The sequence below is a fragment of the Abramis brama genome, assembly GCF_963993115.1.
Source record: "Abramis brama genome assembly, chromosome: 9".
In the NCBI taxonomy this organism is placed as follows: Eukaryota; Metazoa; Chordata; class Actinopteri; order Cypriniformes; family Leuciscidae; genus Abramis; species Abramis brama.
This window is the reverse complement of record NC_139971.1, coordinates 40,084,477-40,096,592: the sequence shown is the minus strand read 5'-3', so window position 1 is coordinate 40,096,592 and position 12,116 is coordinate 40,084,477. Positions and strand designations below refer to the sequence as shown.

The 12,116-nt window shown below is 38.1% G+C and overlaps 1 protein-coding gene across 2 annotated transcripts in view; it reads right to left on the bottom strand.

Moving 5' to 3' along the window:
• The window catches only part of LOC311089237 (uncharacterized protein), a 70,309-nt gene that overhangs the window by 47,241 nt on the left and 10,952 nt on the right, over positions 1-12,116 (bottom strand). For both annotated transcript variants that reach the window (XM_084123790.1, XM_084123791.1), the window contains exon 2: positions 11,356-11,673. In XM_084123790.1, the coding sequence (XP_083979916.1) occupies positions 11,356-11,673 (318 nt within the window). The remainder of the gene's footprint in view (positions 1-11,355; positions 11,674-12,116) is intronic.

The window sequence follows — 12,116 nt, the reverse complement described above, 5'->3', positions numbered from 1 at the left end:
AAAAAAAGCATACACTCGATTTCCTCCATTGTCCTGTGTGTGTGGGTAGCGGGTGTGTCTCGCGCGTCTCGCGTAAAAGATTAAGACACGGCAGTTTCCTGCGGCGTCGCTATGACGACCAGGTACTATTGTGGAGGTACTATCTGCAATGGAAAACGGAGCGAAAAGCAAAGCGAGCCGAGCCGAGCCGAGTCGAGTCGAGCTGGTACTGGTAATGGTAAAGCGCCATAACGCACTTCTCCTCAAGCGGGCGGATGAAGACAACGGCACGGCGTTTAAGGATCACTTTTAATGACTGACATCACAGAATTTACTGGTATTTTTTAGCTGATGTGTGAATGGTCTCTTACCTGTAAAAAGCCAGAACGCCATTGCTTGTGTGAACAGCTTATTTGTGTATTTACCGGTAAGTCATTCTGGCTCATTTTACGGTAATTTACCGGGAGTGCTGTGTGAAAGGGGCTAGTGAATCATTCAGTCAAGAGATTCGTTCAGAAAACACTGATTCATCCAGTAATGAAACTAGTGAAGTATTTATGAGTGAATCATTGAAACAGATTTAATTAACTCTGGTTAATTAAACATTTTAAATAGACTGAAGCATTTAACATTTTGTCATAACCTCTAGTATATTACATGTTATTTTGTCTGTTCAGAATCGTAGGAGATTGAAAATCGTGATTCTCAATTTATCCAAATTTGTGCAGCTCTAATATACAATTAAATTATGAAGGTGAGAAGAGAACGAGACCAGCTGCTTTATACAAACTCCTTCTTCAATCCAATTTGCAAACAAATGAGAGAACAATGTCCCAGCGTCCCCCAACTCTACTGTCCCAAGGCTAGGGTCTTATCTTCAGCACATTCGCGAATGAATGTTAATGGAATTAGCATAGCATGTTAATCAGTCAAAGCGTGTTTGTATGTAAGTCGTTACAGGTGTTTTAAGATGCATACAGAGAGACTTCTGGAGAACAGTGCAACGAGAGATGAAGGCAGCACATTAGAGAAAGACACAATGGCCTTTAAACAATTGCACAGTATACATTAGACTGTCTGCGTGAATGCACAGGTATGTGCTTGAAGTCAACAGAGAGGGAGAAAGACTCTCTCTCTCTCTCTCTCTCTCTTTCTCTCTCTGTCCCTGTGGTAAATGAGTTTCTCTGGTTCCCAGGCATCAGGAATGTCCAGGTAACTGAGTGCTGAAACTCTCCAAAATACAACATGACATAATGGAAGGGGATCAGTTTACAGCTCACCCTGGAGACACACTCTCTCATACTCTCACACACACACACATACACATAAATAATCACAAAACAGAGCGCATTCATCATATTACATGATACATAAACACTGATGGAAATTTACAGGAAACAGTTGATATATATTCCCATGTCTAATTTAGTTGGCTCTTCATCAGCATGTCTGTGATCTACTTAAACAAAATGAGTACGTACTAGTATGAAGCCAACATTACACACTACGGCTATATTAATAACTGTACCGACTATGAAACCACATCAACACAGCCTCTAAAATTCTCTCACAGCTCACAGATCCATTATTTCAGGACGAACATGGAAACCTAATTCATTTTAAAACATTTTCGTCTGATGAATTGCGACTGAAACATTTCCACAGAAACATATGGGTGGATTTTCTTTCATTCGGATTCAATCTTCTTGATTTGCTCATTGGAATTGACATGGAGTCATGGATAAATTGCTTTTCACATGTTTAATTGATGGATGGGACCCATAAGCTCAGGCAGGGATCATGTCTGGACATGCCCACTCCATTTAACCAGGCATATCCGCTTCAGGTACATTCAATTGCCCATGTTAAAGCTCGGGATTACGGGTTTAAAGGAAAGAAGAAAGGAGGGAAGAATTTAAAATCTAGACCAGGCAGCTGAAAGATTTTAGGTTTTAAATGAAGGTTAAGGCGGCATTTATTTGATCAAAAATAGAGTAAAAACAGAAATATTGTGAAATAATATTACAATTTAAAATAATGTTTTTCTATACTTCAAATTGTAATTTATCCCTGTGATCAAAGCTGAATTTTCAGCATCATTACTCCAGTCTTCAGTGTCACATGATCCAATCATTCTAATATGATGATTTGCTGCTTAATAAACATTTATTATTATCTTACTATCAATGTTGAAAACAGTTTGTGGAAACCATTGTGCATTTTTTTCAGGATTCTTTAAAGTTTTAAAAAAATCAGCATTTATTTGAAATATAATTTGTTGTAACATTAGAAATTTTTTTATTTTCACTTTTTTGATCAATTTAATGTGTCCCTGCAGAATAAATAAATATATATATATATATATATACATAAAATTGAAAAAGGCTGCATCTGAAATCGAATATAGTAGGCAAAAAACAGTATGTGACAAAAGAAGTAATTCACAGTACTCATAAAAGAGTATGCAAAAGTACCCGAATGACCTGCTACTTCCAGCAGGATTCTGGACACTTTAATATCCCATGATATTTTTTTAGTACTGTTTTTAGTACATTGTTGTCATGTAAACGTACCCTCAGTCATTTCATTGACCCATTAACTCAACCCTAGGTCACACAGAGAAAAGTTTGGTTAAAACTGTCAGCTAAATGGCATATTACTAAAATTAGTATCCTAGTTGATAAAGGCTGTGGTCCTCTAATCAAATCTGCTCTGAGGTTTGACCTCAGCTGTGGTGATAAATGAGGTGGAGGGTCACTAATGAACAAAGTGTGCAACGTCAGGCTTCCTATAGGAGAACCGTTAGCCCAGTAACCATATTGTAATCACTTTGAATAATAATTAAAAAAAAATATATATATGCTCAATCACGGAATGATGTAGAGTATCTACAACCCACAACTACTGCTCATGAACACAGACCCCAGAGTATTGCTGGGACAGTGATAAATTGCTTCAAATATCTCAGAGGGTACAAATCCAATCTTCATCAGATAACCTTCAGGACTTGAGTATCACACTCGCTTAAATTCAGCAACATGCAGGGAATTAAACACACACCAACTGCACTGTGAGAAAATAACCTGTAGAAAAATTGATAATGTCCTTGCATAAAATTACCATTACCTTTTCCATTAAAGCAACACTGTGTAATTTTTTAAGTTGATTCTTAGCAAAAAACACTTTGTTCTTTCAAAATGATATGTGCTCATTAATGTGTAATTACTTCTACCAACTAAGTATTCTCGTAAGCGTAGAATCTGCCATTTAGAATACATACGAGCAAGTCGCTAGACTGGCGGCAGCCATCCATCTTGCGGCAGCGCCTCCATCTTGAAAATACATGTGCCAAAGAGGGACATACCTGGAAATTCAAGCTTCGCCTTTCGCTTTTTTACACTCAGTGGCGCCGTGACGAGTGCGAGGGGGAGATTACTCGCGACTGCCGGCAGATTTGAAGTAATACGGCCACCGTAGGAGTTAAAACGCCCTCGGAAGGGGAGGGGCTAGAAAGTAATATTCAGTTGGTAGTCATAAACAATTTCACCGCTAGACGGGAGAAAATCCTACACAGTGTAGCTTTAAGTTTACAGACATTTCCTTCAACCCAAAAAGAAATCCAAATATGGGTAAAACATCTGTGAAAAATCCATACAGAAGATTTCTTCATATTAACACAGTATATTATTTTTGCATTTAAAGGTACAATACATGCACGAAAACAGCATGTTTTTGCTCCCACTCAAAAATGTCAAAACCATGTCAAAAATGGGCATTTACAATATTATAAATGTTCTGTTGGGTATTTTGAGCTGAAACTTCACAGACACATTCTGGGGACACCTGAGACTTGTAAAAAGGGGCATAATAGGTCCCCTTTAAGATATTGATTTAGTACCTGTTGTTAAGTAAGCTTGATTCATAATGCTTCCCACGTTGCAAGCCTGTGCGCTCTCTAAACTGTCCACTGATCTCGCAGTTGCTGCCGCCTTCGTTGTTCTGACGTTATTAACAAACATTTAGAAAATAGATTTTTTTTTATTTGTGAATTGATTCGAATTGGTAGAAGATAGAATCGTGATTCACATGTGAATCGATTTGTGTGTGTATTGTAATGGATATTTTTGGATATATATTACTGTGATTGCAATGTTGGTCATAAACTAAAATGATTACAATTAAGGGCTGCATGATATTGAAGAAAAATGCGATATGCGATAACTCGTTAAATAATGCGATATTCGATATGCGATACGATAATGCTTAAAGTGTGTAAAATAAATGTAAATTATTTTTAAAATATATTTAAAATTATATAACCTACATGTGTGTTTCACATTCTTTTTGTGACAAGGAAACATCCCTTCAACTTCTGAAATTGAACATCAGTGTTTTACTGTAGCATAAGAAGGGTTGTTTTAACATCACAGGGTTCAGGGTTTCAGGTTATCCTACATTAGGTTTATTAAACAACAGAAACTGAATAATAAAATGTAAAAATAAAACACTGCTTAGTTTTCACTGTATGAATTAAATATATACTGATTCTTATTAAAGCTACAAAAGTTATTCAGCCAAGAGCAGTGAGTGATTTTCTCTCTGTCTTTTGTACATGACCCCAGTTATTGCAAGCCGTTGCGATATGCATATCGCAATATATACATTTGCGATATTTCGATATATTGTGCAGTCCTAATTACAATGTTGGTCATGCTGCCCTTGAATGGGGATTATTCAAATATCTGAGCTTTAGATAGAGGTAATGACCTCAGACACTGAAGACAATGATTCCCAAACCTCCGACCTAGAGTTCACACACATCAACTTCCTCTGCACATCCATTCATCCCGATCATAGACGCCCTCCTCTCGTCTTTTCTTGTCACAACGGAAGAAAGGGAGAGTGATGATCTCATTTACTGTGCGACCACATGAAGGCCAACAGCTTCAATCACGGCACCATTAATCAGGAAACACTAAACAATGGCGGAGACACAATGCGTTACAGTATGACAACACAGTTAAACGGTGAAACACAGTGTGTGGGTCATCACTCAGGAACCGACACTTACAGCGTGAACGGAGAGGCTGGGAAGATCAGAAAGCGAGCGGAGGAAAAGAGAAGGGAAGAAAGCCAGAGAGAGAACAGCTCACCTTTCCTCATAATAACTGTGCTCACCTGTTTGTCTCCTCACCTGAGGCTGTGGGATCCTGATACCATCCCTCCCTCCATAAACCACCACACAAAGATGGACAGATAATACTGTTCTTTCACCACCTTGATGCCCAGAGAAATCCATTCACTCCCTCTCCCTGAACCTTCAGCCCTGCCCTGAAACTGATCCAGACGGTCTTTTTCCCTCCACGATTTTCTCACACTCTTTAAACAGACCGACATATACTCATATACACTCACACACTTCAATGCATCTGTGCATACAAGAAAATGCATTAACTTCAGTACGTTATTGCTTTGTTCTAAGTGTTATTAGTTTTGTGTTTGGAATTGTAACTTTTTTATATCAGTGATATATTATTATATAGCTAGCGCCATGCTCTCAGGGTTTCCCAATTCAGGGGTTCACGATGTTGATAAAAAAGCTAATAATTAATTTAACTTGAATGTGAAATTAAAATGAATAAGATAACTGTGATATACACCACTGTATTCAGCATCTCAGAGCAGCTTGGTTCACAGTAAACACAGCGAACTCCATCTCTGCATGCGCTGTGAGTGAGTTGTGGGAATGCATCATCCGCTAGGTTTACTTCTTTTACATATTCGCATTATTCCAACATTTTTGTGCACCGAAGTTTACAGCATTTTAGCAATATTCAGCTGAATTAGAGCTTGAAGATTTGAAACGTTTGAAAGTAAAGGATTTAAAGCGGTCATATGATGCTCTTTAATGTTTTCCTTTAGTGTGTAATGTATCTGTTTGTGCATGTACAGGTGAAACTCGAAAAATTAGAATATCGTGCATGAGTTCATTTATTTCAGTAATTCAACTTAAAAGACGAAACTAATATAATATATCATTACATGCAAAGTGAGATATTTCAAGCCTTTATTTGTTATAATTTTGATGATTATGGCTTACAGCTTATGAAAACCCCACACTCTAAAAAATGCTGAGTTGTTTCAACCCGACTTTGGGTCAAATATGGCAAAATTTTAAATTACATTTTTAACCCAACGTTTGGGTTTGTCCATATTTGACCCACAATTCAAATAAGGTGCACGATATTCAAATTTTTCGAGTTTCACCTGTACATGATCTGCAATGTTCCCACATTACAAAGTCTACGTCACAATGTCATATATTAGCATAATGTCCACCCAGAAGCATATGCAAACAAAGAAAGCAACCGTTTCAGTGAATTCTAGTGTCGTCATGTTGTGGAAACGCTGTGTTTGGATGCAAAAGCATCAGAGGTTACAGTAGGTACAGCACATTTCACAGAGGACAGCTTTCTGAACATCAGAGAGTACAACGCAGACGACATACAAATAATATTTTTAAATTTTGTTGGCTAAACCTTATGTTTTTTCTCATTCCACTGCACTACCTTTCCATTATTTTTCTATGTATACATGCACTTGAAGAGCATGTTTGACTGTTGCACTCGCGTCTCGCTCTGCTGTGCTTTTGTTTATGCTTCGCCAAGCGCACACTTGCTGTGTTGCCATGTCCTCTTATTTTAGGCATTTTTGGGCTTGTTATTTTTTCCATATTAATAGGTGAAGTGACAACTTAGTTTAGTTGGAGGGTGTACATGGTCTTTAGCCAGTGTCATAGTTCTTTGAACGATAAAAGTCAGCTGTTAATATAGTCGAAATGCTTGCGCAACAGGGGTCACCATGGCCACCCCCTAGTTACGCCCCTGAAACCATTCCAAAAAGGTTGTTCCAAAACTTCTAAAATACCTCCTAAATTCTAAGACAACATCGCATACATCCTTTGCATAGAAGGAAATCCCATTATGTATTGTTCAAAGATACAATGAATGAACCATGAGAAATGTTCCATTCCATTTAATAACACATTATTGATGAAAAATACTTTAACATAATTAAAAAAGGTCTGTTTTACCCAAATATTATTATTTGGGTGTGCTGTGCCTGTTTATTTTTATGTTTGTTGCCATACATTAATTTCTATGGAAGAAACCCATTACACTAGCCTGGAAATCCAGACCTAAATCTAAAAGATTAATGGTCTGGCATCAACTAATGAAACTCGGCCAGCTCGAGGCGCGGCACCAAGCATGCATTTGAAAATCTCACTGCATGCAATTGGATAACACTACGACCAATCACAACAAGCCCCATGCGCTTAGCTACCAGCGGAGATAACTGGGAGATTAGACTCTTGCCGTATCCGGTCGGCAAAACAGCAAAAACGCCCTTCTTGCAAAGGAACGATTCGAGCGCCGTCTTCTGTTCCTCTTTTAGATAAAAAGCCGAGTCTAACTCGTTCATTGTAGCGGCCAAAGCCGTTTCAAACAACTGGTGGTCATCCATAGCCATCTTGCAATGTTTACTAATGACTTCGATGTCACAGCGCTGTCGTCATCTCGCCTCTGGCCCGCCTATATCAGATAACCCGATGTGATTGGTGCAGCTCAGATACAAGGGCATATTTAATGAGCATCATTACTCGACGCCAGAGTAACTCGCTGAGCAAATTCAACTTGTGCTCTCGCGAGAACTCTGGATTTCCAGGGTACCGTTCCACTGGGTTCACCTCAAAGCGATTGGCTGGCATTTTTCGACTCTCATTTGCAATAAATTGTGCATTTCTTACATTTTTGATGCTTGCATTAGCTTAGCAACACACTAACACCATACTGAAATCAACAATAAGTCTAGTCTCCAGCTATTTACATGATGAGCTCTAACTGAAGTCGCATTGGGTTTGTGAGTCACTTTGGATATAAGCATCTGCCAAATGCATAAATGTATGATGCAAAGATTTAGTACAATAGTTGGTATGTAGAGTGATGGTCCACTTTGGCCACTTGTGAGGTTCATTTCTAGGATGCTAAGAGTCAGAGAACAGCCCAATTCAGACAACAATATATATGTGGCGAGCAGGACGAGATTACTAAAGAGCGACACCTGAGCGACGCACCGGTCTCGTATCTCTCACGGAGGAGCTGCGACAGTGAAGGATGAGAGAGGCCAGGCCTGGATTTATGTTGTGTTTTATTTTGTTATATGTGACAGCAGTCATCCGTGAGGGGCTGCTGTCTTTACTTTCATTTTGTATTTGTTTATTTTGTTATTAAAGTCTTTAAATGGTTCGCCGGTTCCTGCCCCCTTCTTCCCACATCAACGAACTGCATTACAATATATATATATATTTTTAAAAAAACCAGCAAACCCTACTTGTACCATCCTATCAGTCTCCTAGAGCTGGCAAGTGATTCTGAAGGGATTCTGGGGCCTGAAGCTGGTTGTAATGCAGACAGTAATTACAGCAAGAGTATACTGTAATGTTTTACATGAGAGAGATGTGGGTCATGAGACTCATCTTTCTTTTATTGGGGGTTTCTGTGACTCATCAACGAGCTTGATATCCACAACCCCTCCCTTGAGATTCTGATCATAAGATTAGCATTATGTGTGATGACTTAGCATAGTGACTAGACTTTCATGATCTCAACCACAAGACTAACAAAAGAGTTGGTTTCCTTCTTGGGGCCTTGGGCATCTCTCTTTTATGTTTAGGTTTGTATGAAGTTATATCATTAAAAAAACACACCAGTATTAAATCACGGTGGCCTAATTAAAGATTAGTTTTTAAATCAAAAATGAATGGCCTATTTGTAGTGATGGTGTCTGATCTGTTACTAAAAACATGTGATGTCAATACGTCTGAAAAATAAGAGAGAATAAACATGTTTCATATGAGAAAAGGCAAAGGAAATGAGGGTAGATGAGACACAGTGGGAGGGTAAGAAAGACACATTTTCTAGTCAAGACAATGACCACAGAGGAAATAAACACAAATTGAAGAGGAGTGGAGAAATAAACAAGCTGTAAAATATGATTTTTAGGTTTGACTTAACCAATTGAAAACCAATTCTGTGGTTCACGAGACTGCAACCAAACTACTTTCATTGGCAGCAAGATTGCGATTGTGATGTTGCTTTTGTGAATGTAATATCGAGGAACAAATTCAGACAAAATATGACCAAATTGTTTATTTTTGCTCCATCAATGTAAATCGTTTGGTTACAATGTTGGTATGGATCGGTGTGTGGTGAACACTGAAGCAACCGAATGCCGTTATATGAAATATCAGCGGCCTTATTAAATTATAGGACCATGAACAACACCCATTATGTTACAAAGACATTCTTATCTTCAGCCACCACTACACCAATATATAAAATTAAAAGGAAATGTAGTGCTGCAATCTTTCACCCTCATCTTTTTCTCTCACACACACACTCTATCAATCCGCTCTAATCAATAAGTGCGTCATCAGTTTAAAGACTAAGGCTGGAGAAAGCCAAACACTGACCGCAGAACTCAGGGTTCAGTAAGATCCCTGGCACAGCATGTCTACGATCTCGCCAGCCAGCATTAATGCCTCCATATGCTCAGCGTAATGCCACTGAGGTCAGATCAAGGTTAAATGAAAACTTCCCTATAAGCGAGTTAAGGAAACAGCTTATATAGCTTTAAGGAAACCGCTTTAAGGCTGCAATCCAAATTTACTGTAAATAGATAGAGTCAAACGAATGCTTCTATACAACACTTCTAGTGCATCTACTTTGAAAAAGTTTCTCTCAAAGGGTTAGTTTGCCCAAAAATGGAAATTCTGTCATCATTTACAGATAGTATATATTCTCTTGTCATTCCAAACCCATAAGACTTTCGTTTATCTTCAAAAACTAGGGCTGTCAAGTGATTACAATAATAAATCTACAGAAACTACAGCCTTTTTTTTATTCAGAATAGAATTTACACATAAACACATCAACTTTTAGGCTTCAATGGCCATGAGACCATTAGGGATGAGTAAATTATGAAAGAATTATTATTATTTTCAGAGAACTATACCTTTAATGTTTTTTTTTTATTGATATGGAATTATGAAATAATTTTTTTATGAAATTAAACTGTAAATAAGAAACTAAAACTGCCAGTAGGCTGCAATAAATGTCTAAATGAGTAAGTAATTCATTCATTCGATTCATTCAGGAATGAAGTTAATGGCTCTCTTTATGAATGGGCCATTGAATCATTGGTTGACCCGACTGATTCGCTCAAAACGTGGACTTACTTACAAACAAAACTGATGCACAACAGTTCTGTTCTGGCTTTACAGGTAATATTGGCAAAAGCAGACAATATTGTGTTTAAAATGTAACAATATTTACTTCTTAGCAAGCTATTTGGGACAAAAACAGCACTCGTGTGATATTGATAAACGCGCCAATAATTTTAACGCATAATTTTTTCCCATAACTAATCAATTAAATTAACGCATTAAATCGACAGCAAAAACACAAATGAAGATACTTTTAATGAAACCTTAAAGATATCTGTCCCTCCTTTTAAGTCTGTTACACCAAAACTTTGACACTAGAAAAGGATCGTAAAGACATTGTAAATGAAATCCATGCAAATCAAGCGAATTAATTCAACTCTTCTGAAGAGTCTTTATGAACTTTTTGAAGCATCAAAGTTTTAGTGTAATGGACTTTCAATAGAGGGACAGAAATCTCTCAAATATTATCAAAAATATCTTTAGAAGATGAACAAAAGTCTTCTGGATTTAGAAGGACATGAACAGAATGCGGTTCCTTTAACATACAGACAACAAACACTAAATAAGATATTAGTAGGTTGATTTCAAAGAAAAGTGTAAATACTGTGCCTCTGCTATAAAAAAAAAAGTTGGCATTGGCATTTACACCTTTATTTCGATTTCGAAATTTAGTTGTTTTTTCTCCATTATCAGCATATTTAAAAAACAAAACATTGGCTCAACTAATGGAGTGAGTTTTGGAGGCGTTACTAGTATTTTTCAACCACTGGCAGATGGAGGAGTGATCTGGAAACTTTTCCAGTCTTATTTTTTCTATCTTTGTAAATGACATGGTTCACCTTCAAGAACTTGCATGATAAGGGCAGCAGAGGTGACGTCTTTGCAACTGAGACTGTTTAATGGTGACATGACAGCTGCCCTTTAGAAAAATATCCCCCTGATATGTTCAAACACGCACTGTTGTCTGTATAAAAGTGAAAAATCATCCAAGTGTCTTCAGCAATATGAGGCTTCGATAAAACATGATCTATATAGAAATTACATTCTCACTTCAGCAGTGTTTGCTAAACTGATAAATAAGTTGTACTCACTGGCCATGCATATTTAAATGGGATAACAATCCGTCCATTTCTGCTGTCACTTCCCTCATTTCCATGGTGATGTAAGGTGTGGGAGTTGCCACCCAGGACAGGTGTGCTGCCAGTGCCGTATGTACAGGAGCCGGTTGGTGAAACCCGCGCCTGGTACTCCTTCAGACAGGCCTTGAAGAAGGTGTCACACTGATCACCTGATGAGCAGCGCTGCCCCCCGCTGGCCTGGGGGTCACAGCACTGACCACTCTGTAGAAAGCCCTGAGGGTTCTGCCACTGTCGAATCTCCACCTCAAATTTGCCCACCGCACACACAACCTACGGGACATCAAAACAACAAGGTTAAATAAACAGTAAATCTGAAGCGACAGAGTGCATGAAGTCATTAAGATGAGACACATCACATTCAGCCTCCAAAGATTTTTGTGTTTTTTAGTTTATGTTAATAAAGCACAGGTGCCATGAGCGATATTCCAACCGAGGGGAACACACATTTCAACCCAAGTTTGTCAAGGCTCTTTAAAGCCCTGAGTATACTTTGGCGCGCACTGTCCGCACGCAGCCTAATTTTTATGTTTTAATGCGATGCGAGTACAACAACGCATGTGCAAATGACTTGAGCGTGTTTGAATCTCCTTCATTCCATTCCATTCCATGTTTATTTATATAGCACATTTAAAAAAACAAGGTTTACAAAGTGCTGAACAAGGGATAACAACAAGCCTGGGAATACAAATGAGTTTTTAGATGAGATTTAAAAG